At 38.2% G+C, this 24,019-nt stretch overlaps 2 protein-coding genes across 8 annotated transcripts in view; one reads left to right on the forward strand and one right to left on the reverse strand.

Moving 5' to 3' along the window:
* Nucleotides 1–6,322, reverse strand: part of atrnl1 (attractin like 1) — a 70,571-nt gene extending 64,249 nt beyond the window's left edge. Inside the window, exons 1-2 of the mRNA XM_005804391.3 lie at nucleotides 5,225–6,322; nucleotides 980–1,063 (exon numbers count right to left, since the gene is read on the reverse strand). Of these exons, the coding sequence (XP_005804448.1) occupies nucleotides 980–1,063; nucleotides 5,225–5,475 (335 nt within the window). The 5' untranslated portion in view covers nucleotides 5,476–6,322. The remainder of the gene's footprint in view (nucleotides 1–979; nucleotides 1,064–5,224) is intronic.
* A 7,791-nt stretch (nucleotides 6,323–14,113) lies between these two features.
* afap1l2 (actin filament associated protein 1 like 2) overlaps nucleotides 14,114–24,019 on the forward strand; it is a 54,823-nt gene continuing 44,917 nt past the window's right edge. For 4 of the 7 annotated variants that reach the window (XM_023340691.1, XM_023340694.1, XM_023340692.1 and 1 more), the window contains exon 1: nucleotides 14,114–14,296. In XM_023340691.1, coding sequence (XP_023196459.1) covers nucleotides 14,281–14,296 — 16 coding nt within the window. In that variant the 5' untranslated portion in view covers nucleotides 14,114–14,280. The remainder of the gene's footprint in view (nucleotides 14,297–24,019) is intronic. The other 3 variants (XM_023340697.1, XM_023340696.1, XM_023340698.1) reach the window with 1 other exon arrangement.

Consider the following 24,019-nt stretch of genomic DNA (forward strand, 5'->3'; position numbering starts at 1 on the left):
ACAAAGAATTATACAAGTACAGACATGATGGGAATGTCCAACCATCATACCGCTCAGGATGGAGATGGGTTCCTGTTTTCCAGACATTTTTTTTTTGTCTGAAAATATGTAAATCACTTCCAGAAAAAAGTCAAAGGCTTTATGAAAATGCTGGCTAAAGCTAGCAAGACTGTGTCATTATCCACAGTGGAACATGTCCTGTACTGAAAGGCCATTCAGCTAGGAGGAAAACATTATTCCAAAAGAAATATAAAAAAGCCAGACTTCATTTTCCAAATGCACACAGAGACAAAGACCTTCATTTTTGGAGGCATGTCCTGTTGTCTGATGAAACTAAAGTTGAACTGTTTGGTCATAATAACCAACATTACATCTGGAGTAAAAGTATAAGACTGGGAACATCATTCCAACTGTGCATCATGGGGGAGGCAGCATCATGTGGTGGGGCTGTTTTACTGCTGATAGATTGTGCATTTCTAAACTAGATGCCATCATGAGGAAAGAATATTATGTGGAAATACTGAAGTAGCATCACACAGGAAATTAAAACTTGGGCACAAATGGGTCTAAACAGAAAACATTCCTACAATCTCTGTCTATAATAAGAACAAGTGAATATAAATCACTAATAATATCTACAGGGAGGAGTTTGATCGTAAGTATTTTTGCTTGATCAGGCCCTTTAATAATATTTCATACAAGTTGACCACCATTTTGTTCCACAATGAGTGGAACAACATTAAGTATGCCTTTTTAAGCAAACTAAAACACTGATTAAATACATATTTAACCACATGGTTTGCTTGTTTATCAGTTGGGATTAATTTGGGTTAAAATGGCAGCAGCTGAGTAATAAAATTGACTGCATCAAAGGGACAAATTATCCTGAAGCCTTTTCACTGTCAAGGTAAATATCAATAAATGCTCCATTTTTCTGCAACTGTTCAGCTTCAGCGTAATAATCGAATGAAGGACTCACTAGGCCTCAATGAGCCAGGTGCACTTTGTTTTGAACTTGTAGTTGAAGGGCCCGTCTGTGAGGTAGCCTGAGGGTTCTGTCAATCTGGAAAACGAAAAACAAAACAACATTAAAAAGAAATTGTTTCAGTGGATTGGTATGCACAGTGTGGAAAACATATTAATGAAAGAATGTAAATGCTTCATCCCCCCAGTGAGAGGATGTGGTGACTCGGCTATGATCAGATTTTGTTGTTATGGTTTTCTCCTCTCAAAGGGAAGGGTGACCGAACATCAAAACATGAGTTCTGTTTATGATCACCTCCTCCCACCCCTATGATGAAGCCTTTCTGCCCAGATGGGAGGGGTCTCTGCTGTGGGCCCACACACATCCAGAGGCTTTCTGAGTATGTAGGTTAAAAGAACTGCGTTTCTTTACAAAACATTCAGCTAGACAATTGATTAAAAGGCATAGAAATCAAAATCACATCTCTCTGTTTTAATACTAAACCAAAACAGATTTTTTTCCAAAAACTAAATTGCCCAAAAAGCCTAAATTATAACTTCACAGTGTGCCTTTAGTTCTACAAATTAAACAGTCAGCATTAAAGAAGCCCAGTGGGCACAGGAAGAGGCCCGAGCAACCAAAAGATACCATTTACAGTCTTTAGAAATAGGTCCTTTAATCCTTAGAAAAAAAGCCTTTAAGTGACCGCCCCACTGCTATGCTTCACAACGACAGAGGGCATATAATTAGACACCATCTGTAAGAAAGGAGCCCGAAAATGATTTTCCTCTCTGATGTTTGGGAACAAATGCATCACAAAAACATGGCAGGCTCGATAAAAAGTAAACACAAGCTGACTGCTGTACTATTAGACCCTCAGAGTTTTAAACTCTCCAATTTAAAGTAGTTTGAAGCTGGGGGGGTAAAACAGCACCTTAGAAAACTATTGGTCACTAGAACTTTTCAAATTCTTCTATGTTAGGAACTGAAAAATTCTGTGCATTTTCTTTGTATTTTATGTAGCAAACCAACACAATATAGTGAAGATTATTGTTTTACAAAGTCTGAAAACACGTAAAAGTAGAGAAACTGCGACTTTGCTCTTAGTCCGTCAAAGACTTTATTTGACAAAACCGCAAAAAGTTCACGGGACATAAATTCTCTTTCAAGATCCTGACACTATATTTCTTAAAAAGAAAAGGTTTTTACTCTGGCTCCTTCCCATTAAGTTTCGGAGATGACATCTTATGAATTAAACATGCAGCCAGAGAAAAGACAACATCCAGAGGATGTTTAATTGTCCAAAAAAAAGGCTTAATCTTTCATGTTGGACCTGAAAGTACAGTGAGAAACACAATCTGTTTGGCACCTTCATGCGGTTTACAGAACTGTGACACCACACACACATAAACCTGAATGAAGACAAAATTTCCACACAGTTATGTGCATGCCACATGTTGTAGAACATCACAGTTCAAAAGTGTCTTGTGTTTTGCAGAGGCGTTACTCCACAACATGTCTGACGATAACCAGCAACAAAAACCTGTAACCACATTCAGAACAATGCTACTTACAGAGATAGAGTTACATCTGTGTCACTGAGAGCCGCTAAGCTGTAATGAAAGGCCATCCCACACCATCACCAAGCTGGCAGTCATTAATTCTGCCATTGCATCCTTAGATTTTATTATATCTACCCGATTTGTTTTGTCTTGTATCACCAAATATGTGTCATTTGTATCATCAAATGACACACATTCCTTCCTTCTGAGAATTCATCCAATAAAAGCTCTGCTGCGAGAGTGGAGAGGTTTATGGAAATTTAAGTGGATTACAGATGTTTCCTCAAAGCCACTGGGTGCTCACTTTTGTCACAAAGCCATACTGATTTATATGTTTGGGGATTTCATTGAGAATCTATTTGCAACTTTGAGTCAATAAGCCAGTGTATAGGAAAGTGCTATTGGTTTAGAATATGTGCTGCGATGCCGAGAAGAGACAAAGATCTTTTATTTGAAAGATCTTATGACAAAATACCTCTAAACACTACATCAGGAGAATAGATTTGATATGAAATCTAATTGTCTAATTATCTAACTTGCATCTTTTTATGGCACAATTTGATGCTTTTCTTTACAGAAATTTCTAGAGGTCCAGAGTCATTTTACCTTTTTTCAAAACATAATGCAGATGTTTGCTATGTATTTATGATAGATATTTCTGCAAGACAAAGGGTGGATGAATTGACAACCAGATGGATGTTCAATGCATGGACATATGCATGAATGCATGGATGGATAAACAAAATAATATAAGGAAGCATTGGCAAATGACTTATGATATGGACAAATGGATGGCTACTATACTGAACAGTGCAAAGAAATAAAAAAAATAGACAGTACAAATTATTACACAACGGTGACTGCCCACACAAACTGCTGAAAATATCACTTCCTCTAAAAAAAAGAAAGAAAACCCTGAATGTGATAAGGCATACTTTCCATGCACAGGCGCCTAAATTTAGTTTGTTCTAGCTTATTACAGCATGAAACACCATATTTCTCTTAGCCTGAGCATAGTTTACAAACCTAATGTCAAGTGCAGCCTTCTGACATAAACAGTTCAACAACATAACTTATGACTTTTCAGACTCCTTTACTCCATTTCTTTTTAACGGTTATACAAAAAATGATTCAGACCAAGCAGAATTTCTAAAGAAAAACAAAGAACATGGTAATGTATTTCAGTATTTTTAAGTGTCTATATTGCTTGCTAACTCAACAAATAGTTTTTTCACAATCAGATTCTCCCACCATTTATACGATTGCATCAGGAAAATCATCCCTGATTCTTTTTGTCTAATTTTACATCATTACCATTTCCCCACCCTAATCTAAAAGCTTGACGATAGCTTCACTAAAATGTAGCAATGGTTTGCACCAATGGCAGTTAGGGATTATCCTACTGGCTAAATATATTGCTGCCATGCAGTGTAAAAGCACAACACTTAAAACTTGATACATAATTACATATGGCACTCGAAACATCCTTTACAATTGCAATATTGCAAACATTGATATTGAAATGTTGATGGTGACATTGAGCAGCTCTAATTTATACTTAAGTCAAACAACACATCTTTGAACACTATTTACTAATAAGGTCATTTCTAAGGGAAGTTGTGGGTAGATCTGAAAAGACGTGTTAATGAGGCAGCCTCCAAACTTGACTCGGTTCCACCAGTTCTGTCAGGAGGAACGGGCCAGAACTCCAGCAAACTATTGTGAGAAGCTTTTGGAAAAAGACCCGAAAGGCTTGACCCAAGTCATACAGATAAAACACAACCCTCCTAAATACTACACAGGTGTGAAACCTGCATAGAAATTACCTGAAGTATTAAAGATCCAAATAGAGTTAAAAGAATGAAGGCTGCTACATCACTTCATATTTTAAGTACTTTTTGATTTCGTACTTGAGCAGAAAACATGATACTAACCTCAGATTTTTAAGATGTTAATAAATCTCTGACAACTTCTCTGAGCCATTTAGTGACTATAAATAATTTGGTCTGATTTAAATTTAGACAATGAGAAAATGTGTGTTTTGTTATTCAGTGTATTTAAACGTCTGGTTTCAACTGTAGTTTACAATTATTCCATACCTTGTGTTGATTTAGCACTTAAAGTCCCAATGTAATACCCTGAAGCTTGGGGACCAATTTAAAGTAAGCTGCTGTGTTTTGTTGATCACCCGTCAGAGCCTGCTATGTTTTTGTGTAGCTGCCAAAATTACTGGATTCTGGATCTTGTTGTGCTGTAGACTCAAAACCAATAAAAGGCTTTTGACTCTTACGTGATGGAAATAAAAGCTTAGTCAGTATGTTTGCTAAAAAAAAAAAAAAATGAAAGGTATGAACCCACGATGTGAAAGATAGGACAGCACATCGTGTCGGTTTTGAAATGAAGTGTTTGTGTTAGTACTGTGGGATGCATTTGCAGGTCTGCTAACTTTTTCCACAATTACCGGTTTTGAGCAGGACTCATCCTATTACGCAGTGAGTCAGCAGGAGTGTTTTTGGTCATTTGCACAAGCAGGACCCACACATATGTTGTTCCTATCTCCAGATGACTTTCACTGACACCGATTTCCTAAATTAAACAGCAGCCACTGGATGCTGCTCACCTACTGATCCCTGCCTCCGATCATTCCTAGAGAAATTACTCAGAGCCCGGCACCGGGAAGAGGATTCCGGCCACTTACTTGAACCTCCCCTGGCAGTGCTGGCATTGATCTCCGACCCATCCTCGTTCGCAGACGCAGGATCCGTTGATGCATTTCCCCGAGTTACAGCTCTTGTCACAGGATTTCGCCGGGGAGGCGTGCGTTAACAGCACGAAGGAAAACAAAGCACACACCACCAGATATTTGTGGATTCCCCTCGGATCGCTCCTCGAAACTAGCTTCGGCCCGAATAGAACATGTCTAGTCTTACATCTTCCTCCAATCTCCATGGTTCCTCTTCCTTTTTCCTCCCCTCCAGGTCGACCAAGCGGGGCCTTCTCAGAGAGAACGCCTCGACCTCTCAGGACGCTTCAACTATAACAAAGAAGTCCTGCATGTTTGTTGAGTGGTGGGCATACTCGATTAAGTCTTAAAAAGGCCTAAAATAATTGCAATGTGTGTCTACTAAAGCTGCTCGGTTAACCGCATGCATAGACTTGGATTGAGAGGAATTCCCTTCGCCACTTCTTCCTCGGAAGCGCCTATTTAAAGAGACAATAAACGTTAAATCGAAAGCTGCTGCTGGCTGAATATTCTCATAGGCCAAACTAATACAGTTTGTTAGCCTGAGTAGCTCATTTGCAGTTTGATACGTTGAATTAGAACCATTCTCTCCCAAATGCCATCTCAGCAGCCATTTTAATGCGTTAACAAACCTCCATACTCCAAGCGGGTAGTTCCTCTTAGCAGCTGGGTTTTCACCTAATCTTTTTTTTTTCTTCCCACCAAAATAGTCACACATAAAAACCCAAAGGTGGTTGAAGCGTTTGTAGTCGCCAGAGTCAGAGAGCAGTGCTGCCGCAGTGGATGTGCTGTGATGTGGGAACCGTGAAGGCTATTCTTGCCCCTCTGCTGCTGCTGGGGGGGTATTTTCAGCGGACAGTTTAGCTTTTCTTCACCCAAACAGTCGGTTTCCACTGCGGTTCCAGACTTCCTCAAGCGTGGCTTTCTGTCACACTAACGTCTCTTGCTAACTCCTTTATATTCCAGCTGGAAAAAAGAAGAAAAAAAATGTCTCGTTTCCCCTCGAAGCTTCACAACAACAGGCAGCGATGCGAAGCTAGGCAGCCAGAGCTCTTCAGGTTGGAGAAAACTAAACAGAGCATGCGCATGCGCACTGCAAACAAGCTCCACTTAAAGACACAGCGCTCAGAAACGGACACAGTTGGCCAATGTGTCATGGAGGTCAAGGACTTCCCAAAATATAGATGCCTACTTCCGCCTTTGTAATAATTTTTTATAAAAGCATTTATTATCTGATAATTATTAGTTGGTTATGTGGACGGGCTGTGAAAGTTTGGGTGACTGGATTATCTTTTCAGAAACCAGTGATAAAAAAGAAAGAAAGAAAGAAAGAAAGAAAGAAAGAAAGAAAGAAAGAAAGAAAGAAAGAAAGAAAGAAAGAAAGAAAGAAAGAAAGAAAGAAAGAAAGAAAGAGTGCATATTTGATTAGTTTTTAAAATACACATGTTTAGTTATAAAATAGTTTCACATTTTTAGTGATCAGAAAATACAAAAAAAATCAGTGTAGCTTGATTTCCTTCTGATAAGAAAGAGGAAAACAGTTCTCTTGTGGGAGGGAGGAGTGTGTTTTAACATCGATTTTACAATGTAATAACAGAATGTGACAACTTTAAAAAAAAACAGCATAAGTTACTGAAATAGTTACTGTCTCCTTGATTTATACAAATAAGATGTTATAAAATATTCCTGGAAAAAATATACAAACACAACAAACAAAAATATTGATGTTGAAGCTATCCTAAGATTTATAGTTGTGGCTGTAATAAATGATTTCCTGACTAATGTCCAAATTATTTTTGCTGTTTTAGATTACTCAGGGTGGATCAGATAACTGAGAAAAACAAGCTCTGATTATTCTTAAAGAAGCAGCAGCACAAACTAAGGGTTGTATTATTTTAGATGTGTCCTTGTACAGTTAGGCAACACAGAGATACACAGGACAAACAACGATGCACACACTTATACCTAAAGGCGATTTAAGAGAGAGCAGTTAACAGCCATGCTTTTGAACTGTGGGAGGAAGCTGGAGTTCCTGGAGACAACGCATATATGGGAGAGCAAACTCCAGGAGTCTAAACACTGTGACATACAGTGGTTGTGTGATGAAGGCATTACAAATAATAAAATTTACAAGAGCAACCAGTTTCCATTCAGACAGCGAGGGTGGTCTGCTATGAAAGCTTTTTTTAGCATGGATATTAGTTTTATACAAGTGAGAACCAGAGGCAGTAATAGTCACAGAAAAAAATCTTATTGAAAAATAATTAAAACTAAATGCCTGGCATTTCAGTTTCCTTTTGGTCAGTAAAAATGATACAACACACATGTATGCGGTTGATGCCCTCGCAAAACTAACCTCCATCCATCCATTTTCTAATTGTCCCTAGTGGGGTCAGGAGGAGCGCTGGTGCCTATCTCCAGCTAATGTTCCGGGGGAGAGGCGGGGTACACTGTGGACAGGTCGCAATGCCAACCTGAAGATGTTATTTCTTCCTGTTGAGGCCATTAAGACTGTAGAAAATAAGTAGGGTGACACACATAAAACAAAAACATTACAAGAACTGTTACCAAAGAGGAAAATAAAAAAAAACAACTTTATTTTTCTGCATAGTTAAAATATTATACTTATTTATTGTGCTCTGCAATCATTCTGTTGGTGGGTTTGATAACTATCTTTTTCAAGCACAGCTTTATAAAGATAGTTATATATATTAAATAGTATCATCTAACTTATTGTAGCAATGGAATCCCTCAGGGGTTTGTCTTAAGACCACTCCCAACTATCCACTGTAAACATATTGGAAGTGGATTTAATACATCCAATATTAAATCAGCATTCACAAATTCAGTTTTCTGTTCCTTCATTTACCTAAAGTTCTTAGGTACATTCTGTTTGATTAATGCTAAACAGTCAAATTTGCCTTTTCCTTCCAAAGAGGAGAATTTAATAACTTTGTCTCTTTCTCTGTCGTATCAAATATTCAGATATAGAAAATGCACAAACAAACTGAGATTTTATTTTGCAGCCAGAATGATGCTTATGGTTGCATGACATAGCAAGTTCCAAGGTGCTTGGAATACTCATAATTATGGACTTTTAGAACTTACTACCAATGTTATGCTTGTGTTGAATGGTCTGGTGCACAGATGTGTGAATTCAGAAGGCCAAGGGTGTTCAAGTCTAGTCTTTGAGAGCTAGCACACTGCCCTGCAATTTTTGGATGCATTTCTTCTGTAAGACACCAGAATCAAATGAGTAATTTGTTACAAAGTCCTCTGCAGATCTGACTGACATGCTGCTGAGGGTATTCAGCCATTTGATTCAGACGTGTTGGAGAGGAGCTGAATCTTAAAATTTGCAGAATAAAAGCTCCTAAAGACAGGACTTGGGCATCACTGATGCAAATACACATATCGGGTTTGATTGTTGTTATTTTTCCTGTCTCAACTCGTTTTCAACTTGTTCTGCTCTCTGTCTTTTTTTCCTCCCCTGGTTAGATAAAATAGAAATGTGGAGTCATTAGCTGTTCCACCTGTAGATGGCAATGTTGTACAGTGCCACTAAGGACACAGTCACACTTCATGAAGTAAAAACACCTTAGAAGAAAACAAGAAAAAAATATACTTTTATTTAATTTAATAACTACGTAATTATATCTATGAAATAAGTTCTTTGAAAACAATAAAGATGCCTAACTTTGTAAAAGTACTTTACCTTAAACTATAAGAGTCTGCTGAGAAGTTTCACTCAGTGCAAACATTTCAGTTGGCAATTTATATATATTTCCATCATAGGAAATTTAATACATTCATGTAAATAGTTATTTTTTTCAGGGTGATCATATTTCATAAGTTAGTATTTGTAGGTTTCAGACCAAGAATTTTTCTAGGCCACCTAACACTTTGAATTCTGAAGAACCAATGTTTGTTTTCCACAGAGGCTTCTGTTAACCAGATCACACCTTAACTAAAAATAATATTATCACACCTTGACTTAGCAGTTCCCACCTTGAACCACTTGAGAATGTGCAGTAAGTCAGGCGCATGCATCACTGGTTCAGGACAGTAGACTTCACCATTCTAAAGATAGTATACCCTGTGTATTCTTGGTCTAAATGTTATTAGGATTATAAGAAGGTGCTGTAGAGTCAGTGAGTTCTTCTTTTGTTGTTGTTTTTTGGGGGATGAGGGTGTGTTTCCACATGAAAGCACATGGTTTGGGCTACATTTATTTGTAATGACAACAAAGATGGGAAGTCTTTGTTTAGGGGAGTAAGAAGTTCTATTATGTGTCTCTGCATATGTGTGCAAACAAAAGGGAGAGCCTCAAATTAAACAGGGATTGGTGTTATTTTGGAGTTGACCTTTTTCACCTCTGATTCACAGCCAAGGAATGCTTTTTGTCTGATCCTAGAGTCTGCACTTTCAACAGCTTTGTACACCTCAACTGACTGTGTTTGTCGTTTATCAACACTTAGCAGTCTTTTTTTTCTCACCTACTTACGATTCACTTACAAAACTTTCCTTAAGCAGCCTAATATGAACGCAAAAGATGTCCAAGTTCCAGCCCAGACAGAGCTCTCCATGGGACTGCACAAAAGGAATTCCCCTGCTGGATTAACAGGGCCGTTCTTCAGCAGTGGGCTCACAGACAAAGAAAGAGCGGAGGCAAGAAAGTTCAGACCACCCTGGTTTTCACTTCTTGCTGAGCCATCATCCTGCCTGACTCACATTTGCCTTTCACTCAAGCCTTTAGAACAGGGGTGTCAAACTCCAGTCCTCAAGGGCCGCTGTCCTGCAGTTTTTAGATGTGCCACAGGTACGAAACGCTGGAAGGAAATGGCTTAATTACCTCCTCCTTGTGTAGATCAGTTCTCCACAGCCTTGCTAATGACCTAATTATTCTATTCAGGTGTGGTGCAGCAGAGGCACATCTAAAAGTTGCAGGACAGCGGCCCTTGAGGACTGGAGTTTGACACATGTGCTTTAGAACAAGGAGTAGAAAAGCTTGACATCATCTGCCGACCTTCTCAGCCAAAAGGTGAAATCTCCCCAAAGATAAGACTTCAATACAAGACAAAATAATCTGTATTTTCAAGCTGCAAAGAAAAATCCAGATGGAATCAGCTTGAATGAAATAGGTTTGGGAAATATTCAGGTCACAGGATTATATTTAACCAAGGTACTTGACGAATCTTTCAAGGATGGGGGAAATGCATGTTTTGTTTTAATGTTTTGGTCTTTAATTTTCTTTCAAATGATTACTTTAGTATGGATCATATACAAAACATCATACACTTATCTTGGAGGCAGACTCTTCAATATGACCTTGTCATTAAAACAGGCCCCAAATAAACTGGAGTGTCTGTAAGAACTTCAGAAGAATGCAGATCTTCATTCATTCATTAGTATGAAACTAAACAACAATAGTTTATGATGTAGAGCTAAAAATCTAATTTTATTGTGAGGACAAATCAGTAAGTTCACAGGTGAATCCATTACCCTGTTCAACAGCTGTAAAAGCTAAGTAAAACTATGGCCCAATTTAATGGAGTCGATTTTTTTTGTCGTTGTTAAGATGTGTACAATGAAAAAAGCAATGATTTTTCACTTCTGCGGATCTTAAAAACATCAGTTGGATTGATCAAAGTCCAGATTCGACAACGTCCCCCACATTCTGCATTCAGCTGTATCAAAATCTCTATTTGGCTTATTGTACAGTTTGGATTTTTCTGGTGTGCAATGGTTCCAACTGTTAGATAGCATGTTATATGGACTCTAACAGGAAGTTGGAGCACCTTCCTGTTACACCTTCCAGGTAATATAGCTTCTTCCCACAACCAACAAACATGATTTGTGGGTTGACTGGAGATTCTAAAATGCCATTTAGTTTGAGTGTGTTCGTAGCTGTCTGTTGTCACTTTGACTGTGATGGACAAGTGATCTGTCCAAGATATACCATGGCTATTGTCGATCAGTAACTGGAGACAGTCAAAGAGACTCTACAAACACTGTGCTGATATGTAAAACACAAGATAGTATCGGTGGGTGGGTGTTTATGTTCCCATCTATGGTTTAACAGGTAAGCTGATGGTGAAAGATTTAAAAATTTAATGTCTTTGTGCACACTCTTCAATGACTTCCTGTCTTCTTTCCTGAATGGTCTGTTCTTGTTTAGCCACTTCCTCTTGAACTTTTTACATGTATGCTCCAGTCATAACCAAAGCCTTGTAGAAAAAAAACAACAGACAACATTTTATGTCTCTGTAATATATTGGCAGGATTTTATGTTGTTTATTTGGGAAAAAAGTCAAGTTTGGAGACTTATTTTTTTTCCTGAAGACCTCTTGCACAACTTATTTGCTATTGCTACATTAAATCTGTTGATATGTTTCTTCTTGTTCAGGTTTTGATTGCCTTCTATTTCTTGAATCACGTGTACACCATCTGTTTCCAGCACAAACTCAGCAGCTGAGAGTGTTTGTCCTCGCCAGAAAGAAAAACATTTTCATTTGAAATAACTCATGCACCTCTTCTCCTTGAGTCATTAAGCGGCGTTAGATTACGTCATCTCGTCAGATCTACCTGTGTGTGGCCTTTTTTCTTGGGTGTGAGTTCATCATTTGAAATACAGCTATGACCAAACCACAGGAATTATCCTTGTCTGAGCTGCTAAAATTAAAAAGTTAACCACATGTTGTGCGTTGGCGTGCACGTGCCCTCTCCCTCCTTAAATACCGGTTACACTAACTGCCTTGTAAAAAAAAGAGGAAACACTGGGATCCATGTCATGCGTTTTAATCATCCACTAGAGTGTGTTTTGTTGCTTGACATTCCTCTCATACCTCCACCCGGTCACAGTTCTCCCACAGGGGTGCTGGATTGTGAAGGTACTTCACTTTTCTGTATAAGACAAGGAAAGCGTTCGGAGTCTTTTTTAAAAGGTAAATATATAAGTGTTTGGGAATAGCACGTCTGTCCTCATGGAACAGATGCTCAATTTCTTTCACTAAAAACACTTAGAATAACCAATTTCTTCTAGCTTTTTTCTAAAACAAAAAATCAAACGAAGACAAGGAAAAGTTGAGTTAGTTGAACTTTTGAACAAATTAGTCTATGTAAATATTGATCCAACTCATTTTAGATCTACTGAAGTTGCTATTAGCTGCTTCTAAAGCTCCTGGAAGTCACAGATAACTTGCTTTACTATCTGCACGTATCTGCAAGCATCTGCAACTTTACAGATGCTTTTTCAGGACCCCAAAATGTTTAATGTCATCAGCCAAATGGGTTTATTATATCATGAAATAATTTTTGAAAGTTCAAGTCACATCAAGGCCTTCTAACATGTAGAAGCAAGAAACCTGACAACATGAAGGAAATCTCAAAGCTTGATCTAAAGAAATTCAGAAACAGGCTGGAAACAGTCATTGATCTCTGTCAGTGTGGGAAAGTTTGCAAAACCCTTTCCTTGGCGTTCCTTGGTGACTGCGCTGAACCACGGTGAGATCTATTTCCAACTAACGTAAAAATGACAAGTGGCAAAGCTTCCAAGCAGTTATTTTGGCTACCTACCAAAATAACTTCAAAAGTGCATCAACAATTCATCTAGGAGGTCACAAAATAATTCAAAGATAGAGACTGGGCACACATTGCATCCATGGCAGAGTTCCAAGGCCAAAGAACACAAAGACCCTTCACATTTGCCAAAAGCCACTTGATGATCCTCAAGACCTTTGAAAATAAATATGCTGTGCACTAAGGGGACAAAAGTGGAACTTTTGGGGAGATGTGGCTTCCACTACGTTTGGTGTAAAACAAAAGAGCACTTCAGGGAGAAATTAAAGTGAAAGGGTTAGGTGAAATTTAGTGGTAGGGTGATGAATAACTTGACAAATTGGGTGGAAACATTGTACTCTCAAACAGAAACGCTGGAGGAGAATGTCTGTAATATTCAGCTCAAGTGCTAAGCAGCAAAACAACGATCCGAAGCACACCAGCAAGACCGCTATCAGACAACAGTTTGTTAATGTGTATAATCTACATTAACCATGTAAATGGAGAAGGTCAAATATGTTGAGTTGAGTCAGAGTTTCCAAAATGTCCAGGGTTTAAATTGCCATCCATGGGAAGCAGTGTTTTAGTTAGTGGAAGGTGCAAACAACTGAGAAAAAACACAATGGTTGTTAACCAAGGTCTTTGGTACAGCTTAGCAAAGTAACTTTTAAAAATCCTCCGATGAGCACGCCCATCCAGTCTTCCACCTTCTACAAATTTGTGTAGCTTTGTTTTAGACGTTTCTCGTGTTGTTTGTGATAGCATATCTACATATTATTGTAGTTCAATCCATAACAAAATTGGCAGCTAGATATGTGTATTTTTTGTTTTCCTTTTTTGAGAAATAGTCAGTAAAGCAGTGGTCTGCAGACTAAAAAGATATGGTGGCAAAGTTGCGAAATTAGAACCACTGCATGCTTCATTTTATAGACCCCTGTGATTATTGTGCCTTTTGTGATGTCATTAATAATTACTGGTATTTGTCTTCATTGTGTTTTATTTAACAAAACATTGTATCTGACAAGGCGTTAGGAAGCTCTATTTTGTACAAGCATATTATTGAAAAGTGCATCAGGCAGTGTTCTCTTTAAACTAGATTTTTAATGTTAAACGCTCTTCAACACGTTTTTATCAATGAATGCAGTCGATCAAATTATGGTAAAAACCTGAATGACTCCGATGAGGATCACCACAGTGAGTGAAACGACCGATCTGTTTTGTTTGCTGTCTGGATGGTGCAGGCTGGGTGGAGGAGGAGGTGCGGCACAGAAAAATGATTAGGAAGAAGTTGGTGGGAAGCGCTCTGAGTCTGAGTGCAGTTCAGTCTGTCAGCGTTGTGGCTGAGCAGCACCGGGAGGTTTCGGGTCCCATCTTCACTCAGAAACTTTTCGGATTGCTTTTGTTTCTCGTTGCATGTTAGGAGCAAAGCCAGGGCGACGTGCGAACGTTTCTGAATGGAGAAGCACAAAGGTAGGTGGCGGTTTTATGAGTTTGCATGGAAGCGTTGACTTTGCTGGGTAAATTTAAGTCGAGTCGCGGACAAAGATTTCTCATCAACTCTGTGAAGAAGTGGTATCGCGCTGGACTCTCCGCGATTCTGGCCGTAGACTCACAAAAGCAACATGGCATATCTTTAAATTTCAGTGCAGTCGTGTACAGCTATGCCGCAGCTGCATTTTTTGAAGCGTTTTCAGGTGTGCTGATTGTATTTTGATGGACTTGTCTGCCAAGTTCCGTTCGTTTGGCATCTGCCAACACCTGTCAGTCAAAGCACTCCACTTTATGGCAGGCCGTTTATGTAAATATTCCAAATCCCTGTGAGATGGCCAATTTACTAATGGAAGGGACAACACTCCACTAGACCAGGGGTGTCCAAAGTGTGGCCCAGGGACCATTTTTGGCTCTGGAAATTATTTTGTGCGGCCAGTATAGGTAAAGAGTTGTCCTGTCAGTACATAGGGTTGATAAGGAATGCAAATGTTAAACATAACACAAAGTATTATACTTTATATGTTAACAGAGTTTTTTTTAACTTACATTTTAATTCCATAGTAAATAGGACCACAATTTTTTTTTCTGTTTTGAGTGGGCCCGTTTTAATAGTCTTTGGTAAATATTGCAACCGTTTTAAAAGAGAGTGACCTTGATTCTGCTTTGTTGACCTGTATAGAAAATTAGAACTCCCCAAAATTGTGGCAAATTTATTTTAAAATGGCATACATTCAGGACCTTTTTTTAAAAAAAAATATTTTTGATCTACAATGATTTATGGGTCTATTTTCTCCAAGAATCAAATTATGTTATTTGTTTCTTTAAATTATTGTGATTCTGCAAAATGTAAAAAAAAAAGATTACAATATAATAATTTTTGTATTTTGTGCCCAATGAGTACTTTCAACTTTGTGATTTTGGTCCTTATTGCAGACGGGTTCTCACACCACTTTTCTGTACATGCTAAAACACTTTGATTTGCATGAGATTTTTTTGCCAGTTAGTGACATTTTCATCCAACTAGTAGGGGTAAAGGTCCTATTAGCAAGTCAATTATTTGACACAAGACCTACTAGATGGGGCAATGTAACAAGCAATCGTAAAAAGTTGCCCAAATTCACAGATTAGTTCACTACTGACTTTCAAATATGCAGACTGCTCAACTAGTTAACATGTAAAGTAGTCAGTTTCTAGAACCTAAATGCTCACTACTTGACTAGTTGTAACCTTTAAGACAAAAATCTAAATTAATATGTATTTTACATTTCTATTTGATGATGAGACAAAGGTAGTTACTGACTCTGCCTTACTAGTAAACTAATTACCATTATCTAGCTTTACTAGACCAAAAAAGTGTCAACAGGTGCCAAAACTACTGTGCATTTTATGGTGCTAGTTGTCAACTAGTTCAGATTAGTTGACTAGTGCACAAATGTAAGAACCAATAGTGAACTCGGATGCAGAATTTGTATAAACTGGTAGACATGTTGGTGTTTATTGCCAACTTGTTAACAAGTATGACATAGTCAATAATTACATTGGTCTAGTCATCAACTAGTGTGTCAAAAAGCCCACAACTTGGGACTGGAGCAGCAATTGGACTTCTACTACTTGCATTAAAATGAGAAGTAATCAAAAGGGTCACCAGTTAGTTGTTTTTTTTTTTTTTTTACCAGAACAGCTAAATATTAAACTAGTGTTTAAAAATGTTCAACTAGTAGAGAAGAAACCAGAAATAGTAGGACAAAATGACTGTCGATGTCAAGGGTACTTAGTATTTACACAAATGGTTTGCCATACAACTTCACATCAAACCGCTGTTTCTCTTGGAGTACATTATGCATCTCAGTGGGGTTTGCAAAATGGCTTATATTGTGGCCACTGATGAATTCCAAAAGCTCCAAGATCCATTCTCACAGCATTCCTTAAATTCCTGTGGCTATTTGTTCATTAAGGAAAACCAATGGAAATCTAATACTTCCCTATTAACAGTTGAGTTTGGACCAAATGACATTAGAGCCCTTAGTACGCTAGTGTATTTGTACATGTGTATGCAGGAAAATATTTTGTCATGCTTTGCAGTAATTTCATAAGTTTAAAGTTAAAGGGATCCGTTATGGATCCCCTGCTTGTTCTGGTCCAGATGGGCAGCAGAAGCAACTTCCTCAACCTGGGAACAATAGCCACCAGTCAAACCGAGATGGGTTCAGCAAAATTTGAAAGAAAACAGTCTTGCAGCCACATTCCTGTTCACCAGCTGACCGGATTGCTCAGTCTATTTACTCCCACACTCGCTCAGAGTAAATAGTTCATGTTGCAAGAACCCAAAGTCAGAGGGGCTTTGTGTATGTTTTCCTGTGAAGGCTTTTAATTGTCAACACAGGCTCGGTATTGGTCATTGATCTGCTGATCAAATGAGTGAGTAATATAATTTGCCTGGATGAAGAGGCTCCTATGAAAAGTTATCATATGGAATTGCTAAGCTAATGGATATTAACCTAATTTGTATTGTGTTTTAGCCATGAACCACTTCTGCATCATCTTTTCATTCTGTGATCTACATGTTCTTTACGCCTTGCAAGTCAATTGAACATTGAAGTAAATTCACCAATATCAGACCCCAAATCCACATCAACACGTAATAAAAACCCACAGCGACTATAAACTATAGACTGTTGGAACTAATGCGGGATTGTGGAACAAGTGTGATGTAATAACATGAAACAAATAAAAAGGGAGCACCAGCAAAGCAAAACCATTGGACAATAATCAGTTGTCTGTCTGATCTGAGAAACCTGTTGGCCAATATAATCTGGGGCAGATAATAATGTGTTGAAGATGGTACACAACACGTTTTCTTGTATTTAAGAGATTTAATGCTCTTAAATACTCTGAATGAGCACACAGAGCTCACATGCACGTCACGCGTCTTGCTCAAGTAATTGCTGCAACTTTTTAGCCACACCCTCTTGGTTTGTAACCCAAGCTGCACAACAGAAACCAAATACAGACTGTGATCTCTGTGGATTGATTTGAATAATACGAGAAAACTAAGGCACGTACGGTGGGATCATGACTCCGTTTTAATTTTGTTAAATTTATTTATTTTTCTGTTTGTTGAATAGTTGCTGTATAGCAAAGTGGTACTTTCAATCATTCTTCAATCGTCAGTGAAGATTATCTCTGAATTACCACATGCTGTCATCATCGCATTTCATTAAAAGATACACTAAAAAAATGAAGGAGAGTTCGCGGTAGTTCTTGATGAGGAACTACATTCAGTTCAAGTGATGGCACCTTCATACTGTAATGTTTTTGGTCCTCTTTAAATGGACCCGAGTTTGTCTTGCTGGGGCAGGAGTGGAGAACATCTCAACTCTGGTCTGAACAAAACAAGCGACCTTACGTCTGCCTTAATAGCTGGGTCTTGTTTCACTTACAAGCCTGGTGTGGCTTACATGAAGAAAGAAGAAAGAAAGAAAGTAAACCAAAGGCATAAACTATGATTTACAGACATGTTGACATTTAAATCTTTGCAAACTGTCGCTTCGTATCTGTGTAACTACAGCAGCAAGTAAGAGTGTTTTTCTGAACTGCTGCATCATCCCTTTCTAAAAGAGCATCTTCCCTTGCTGCTTCTTGTGATGTTGCCCCAACAGGCAGCTGCTGTCACCACATCCTATTGTTCTGTGGCTTAGTTTAACAGTTACCCAAATTAATAAAAGGTTTGAAACAAAACAGGCTGGTAAAATCCTGGTTTAATTTAAACACGTTAACTGACAAACTCTCCCCTCATGTTATTTAATGACATTTTAAGATGACATTTATATCCCCTAATATTTGAAATGTTACTTTTTGTGTTCACTCGTGTCACCTAAGATATTAAAATTTGCTAACTTAATCATGACCAAAAAAAACAACGAAACAAAAGCAGAAGAATCTGTAATTAGGCAAATACATTTACACAGCATGGTATATGCTTGCTAATTAAGCCCCAAAACAAGAAGTCCAATATCTCATTGTGCAAGTGTTTGGTTGACACATAGTCACAATTTTAAAAAGAGACAGTCTTCTTCTCAGCAGATGTCATCACCTGAGAGCTAAAGGTTAGAAGGGAACTTTGGCAGCACTCATTTATTGACAGCTGGGTCATTTGTTTGAGACCAGGCACTGACATTTAAATCTGGGTCAAATTGCATGCGTAGAATTGGAATGTAATTGGTTGGCAGTCGGAGTGACGCTGAAAGTTCTGCACCTGCGAGTCACAGGCTGCAGAGAAAGAACGGGTGTGTTTCAGCTGACGCAAGGAATGAACTGTGCTTGTTTGGCAGCTACAAGCAGCAGCAACACATTAAATCAGACGCTAAGAACTCCAGACAGTTTGTAAAAGAGGTACTGTAAAGGGAAACCTGGGTGATCTCATGTAGGCTGGTGAGAAGGAAATGACTGTTCAGTAGGTTTGATATGCTCTGTGTTTCTGGAACCTGATTCATGCAGCTGTTTCCTCATAGCGCTCCATTCCCATCCTTTTCTCAGGAAAGCAGATGAAATTAGTGAAAGCACCTGCAGTTTTATTTGATCCAACTGACCTCTGTCATGACTCAGGTTTATTGTTGGTTTAGTGTTTTATTGTGCAATTAAAGGCGTATCTGCTGACATTATATAGCAGGACAACCTTCATATTAAAACAGAAATTTAAAACAATAAATCATAAAACCTTGACTTATGATTTTGCACATAAGGAGACTGCGTCATTGCTCTTTATTTAGATTTGGATACCTGGACTTATTCAGAATAATTAACAGCTACTGATTTTAGTTTTTAGTTATATTTTCAATTGCATGTTGCTAATACTGCCTTTTTTACTATTCTGCTCTTAGGACAACAAGGTTGTGGTTTTAGTTGCTCTGCTCAGTGCTCACATTGCTAGTCTGCTTCACAGAGCCAAAAAAAACTTCAGTCATCCAGAAAGTTTTTTGGTAGCTTATTAAAATCATTTTAAACTGTATGAATGGTATAAGGATGAGCTGATTTGGTGTTTGTTAGGTTCTGAAATTATTTAAAGTACTTACCCCTTTAATATTTTACTATTTTTATTGCTTTAACAAAGCAATATTAACAAAATCTCTTTTTTGATAGAAAAAATGAAAAAAAAAAAAGAAGTCAAGATTAAATTGGTCATGCTCGTTTCTGAGTTACAGCAATAATATCCGTGGGTCAATTTGACCCGTGGAGTTTTTAATCATGCAGTAGTGTCAGAAACCAAAAAATTCCTCCAAAACATTTTTGCATCTGATTATTAACTCCAATAGTAATTATTTCAATCAATATTTGTGCAATGATGCTTTTTTTATTTCTCACAATTAATTAATTGACACCCAGAATATTGCTTAAAACACATTAAGTTGTTTGATGGTTGGTTAAGCCCCCTGTAGCTTTACAAGATGGGGTGAGAAGCATTAGTATTTGAGGCTAAAAGTTTCCACTGTCTGCATTGTGGCTATAATCTTATATCTATTACACAACATAGCAAATCGGCTATTTGCAAGCATGAAAGCAGCTGTAGTAAGACAAGGGCTATTGTGCTGCACGTCTAGAAAGGAAAATGCTCATCAGATATGATGCTTACCTATTGCTTCTCAGTATCATGCCAAATTTCTTCCGATGGTGTTTCATTATTATGAGACATGTATTTGGCTTCACTTCAGTCTAGGTTTTATGCTGTGGTGTGGCTGGGGTCTGTTATGACTTGGACAAAAATGCTTTAGGTGGTTCAAATTGTGCTCATCTTCAGGTGAAAAAAAGTTGGAGAAGCTGTGCAGCATATTTAAGACGGACGTCCAGGCAGGTTAAAAACAACAACAAAAAACCTTAGCAGTATCTTCATAGCAGCTCAGAAGTCCACCACCTTTACGTAACCTGTGCGAGTCTAAACTCAGACTAGGACCAAGGTTAGAGTAGTCCTAAGGGGAAGCTATTCAGAAACCACAGGGAATTTGGTTGAAAAAAGTGCAATTCAGCGCAGCACGACAACAGAACAGAGTCAGTGGGTCCAGCGGCTTCAACTCGCCATAAACTCAGCAGTGGTAGGCTTAGATGTAGACCATCATGACTGAGAATGAGGTCCTCTGGTTCACTTGTATGTGTGTCTTGGGATGAACTTGCCAACGGGGAGTGAGTTGAGCGTGGGTAATGCAGGAAGCCAAACTGGGTTGTAAAAATGATGAAAAGAAAGACAGCCTTCCTGTTTTATGGGAACGGGGTGCTCTGTGTGAGTTTGGCTCTTTTTGGCCTCGGGGTCTCCTCACTCTTGCTTGTTTTCGACACATCAAACGTGCCTTTGATTACTGGAAACAGTAGCTCCAAACTGGACATGTATTGTGTTTTCCTCTCAGCAGGTTCTCCTTTGACGAGAACGCTGCTCAGAGCAGGGTCTTACTCGTAATCACGTACATATGTACCTTTACTGACTTGTTCACTTCCTGCTATCCCTCTAGTTACTTTTCTGTGGGGTGACATCTGATTAGGAAGTTTTTCTTTGGTGGCTAGTTTCGATTTGTCGGCTTGCAGTCTGTAATTTTGTTTTTAAACCAATTGCCGTGGAGGTTTTTAGGCTTCCCCTTTTGTTAAATCTGAAACTGCCCATCAAGGAACAGCGCGTCCTAATTTAAAGGTAGCTGATGTTTTTGTACCTGCACACTCATGCAACATGTGCGTGCTGGAGTCTGCAACACTTCGAAAGACGTTTGGAAAAGATGTTAATGGAAGGATGCAGACAGGGTGGTGGATTAGGAAGAGGATTTGGAACCACACTGAGTCTCCCCCGCCTCATGACCCGAGGCTGACAGATTTTTCATTTCTGTCACTTTGTCAGCAAAGAAATTGAGTGGGAGGAAGAGATACAGAGTTGTTTGTTTGCAGCAAATTTACTGCCACAAGGTGTTCATCAGTTTCTAACAATGTAGAGTGATACAATAACTTCTTGAGGTTGTACGAAGATCTCTAAACATTTTAAAATGATTGCATAAAAAACTTAGATAAATTAGTTCATAATTTACTTTTTTTAAGTTAATCAGACTGTCTAGGAACTGATTGATTTTGTTTGGTGTGTGCGTAAAAATATGATGAGACACAAAGATCTGTTTCTGTTAGCTTTTTTATTTTTAAAAGATAAGGCAACATCCAATTCTAGAAAAGGAGAAGTGTGTTGAATCAGGAAATGGTAGCTACTAGAAAATATGGATACAAACTTACCCACCGCCATTTTTAGAATAGTGATTAAAAAATAATAATCATTCTGATAAGGCTTATGCAAAGATCCATATTAGTACTGCCTGGAGGACAGTAAAGCTGTTTTACACTGTTTTCTATCTTGGTGTGCATGCCTCCATATTGTGTTATTTGGATGTAAAGCATAGAGGGTTTTGTAGGACATCGATTTCCACTCACGTTTGAAGTTAGTGTGCTACTTCTGCTGTACTCCTCTTCTGGAATTGCATGTATACTGGGATCAAGGGTGTGGAATTCACTGTGTTAAATTTAGGAGAGGAGAGGTTACATTACTTTTACTGTGTTGACACTATATCTATGTATTTCCATATTGAATTCCATAGTAAAGAAATCCTACCATCTGGCAACTTGATCTCAATGCTGCTGCTCTGCACATGTTAAAGAATCTTTTGAGTGTTCAAAGAAGCAGGCTCTTAAAAACATCTGGATTTGGAGCCGTGACAACAACATGTGGGGTTTGTAATCAAATTGTTTAGAGGCACAGTAGTTTTAGTGTACATTAGACTTCTGAAATCAAAGAAAGTTGTAATTATGCTGCTATTAAGCAAATCCAATGCTAGTAATCCGAGAAATCCAAACAAAATAGCTAACTAAAAGTGACACTTTATAGATTGCATGTAAATAACTAGTTTCAACTGTGTTTTAAATTAAACTGCAAAATTGTAAAGTATCAGGCCACCTTTTCACCTAACACTTTGAAAGTGTCAGGAAGCTTAAAAAATAAGTAAAAATAGGTCATTGCTTAAAACCTCAACTCGATAAGAGTAAGTATTACAGGCTGATTTGTGCAAACAAACAAGATGGGTTCTGCAATTTTGACCTCAGTAATCACAGTTGTCATCTTCAAACGAGTTGACTACCACTGAGGTGTTATTTTCATATTGAGGTGTAATTTTCATATTAAAGAGCACAGTTTTTAAGTCCTTTCTGTGATCTTTCATTAGCTAAACTAAGCCAGTTTGGTCCTCCATTATCATATTTTTTTTATTAATAACAGAAATATATTAAACATCAGTGCCAAATTAAGCTTTGTTTTTACAATTTCAAAAAATAAACCGGAAAGTAAAAAGTAGTTCTTAGGAATTAATATTAGCTGTTAAATGAAACATATAATTTATTTTGAGACGTTTTTTACACTTTGAGTTGTGAAAAACTGTCATTTCTTCTGTTACTGCCTGTGAGTCGTAGTTCAGCTTAGATCTAAAGATCGAACGTGAGCTGAATAAAGGAGATGATTCAAAAGCTGGAACAGAGGAAGTGTAAACAAAACAAATATGAAAAAGATTTGTGGCAGACTCCACAACTGATAGCCATCATTTTATTTATAGGCGGTTTCTTTGGCATTCGGAGCTGCCGTTTCAAAACAAATTTGAAAGGGAAACCACGTTCTTATTTGGATGCCGCTTTGACCAAATTCAACCGTAAAGTAGTAGCCCAGATATTTTGAAAGATGACTCTGTTAAAAGCACTAAAATTTGTAAAATATTTCTAATGTTCAACTTTGGATAGTTAATTAAAGAAAGCTGATTGAGAAATTGGCTGCGTTCACACTGCAGACTGAAATGACCCAATTCCGATATCTTGTCAAATCGGATTTTTTTTTTTTTTTTTGCCGGGGCCGTTCACACTGCCACACGTATGCGACCTGTATGTGTTCTGCAGTCTGAACGGGCAAAGGACCTGAAAGTGTCCCGCATGCGCAGTAGAGAGCGCAATAGCGTCAGCGTTCTCAGAGTTCTGCCAACCGCCATAAAGAGAAGAAGTTCTCAATGTTTGCGGAAGTAAACATGGATGCTAATGGTGGAGCATAGCTTACGTATTTGAAGTTGTTGTCCGACCGGAAGTAGCATATTAACAACTTAATCTTCATTATAGTCCGTCGTGGTTCTTGTTATACGTCTCGCTTGTGCTTATCAGGGCTCAGAATAGTGAGATTTGTCCAGTGTCAGTGACGTTCAGTTCGGATGAATGTCACCTGAACGTTGGGTCGCATTTGAATTGGATACGTATCGGATCTCCAAGTGGCCTGGGTCACATTGGAAAAGAATCCGACCTGTGCTGTTCAGACCGTCATGAAAAGATCAGATACAGGTCGCTTTACGTAAAAAAAAAAAAAAATCGGAATTGGGTCACTTCAGCCTGCCGTGTGAACGCAGCCTTAGTACCAGTGAGAGACAAGTGTCCGGCTGCAGCAGCAAACACTCATGGCATTTGTGTGAGAGAGCATGAACTCTGCCTGCTATGGAAGTGTGATTCTTTTTGCATGTACTGTATATGTAAACCATATGTTACTTTCACAAACCTTTGAGAAGAGTTTTTTTTCAAAGGGGAATTTCTGATGTGGTCAATTACGCCTTGCTATAAACATAACATTAAAAATACATTCATGAATTTCCAAGTTACCACAACATG

Source organism: Xiphophorus maculatus, chromosome 10 (assembly GCF_002775205.1).
Source record: "Xiphophorus maculatus strain JP 163 A chromosome 10, X_maculatus-5.0-male, whole genome shotgun sequence".
Classification (NCBI taxonomy): domain Eukaryota; kingdom Metazoa; phylum Chordata; class Actinopteri; order Cyprinodontiformes; family Poeciliidae; genus Xiphophorus; species Xiphophorus maculatus.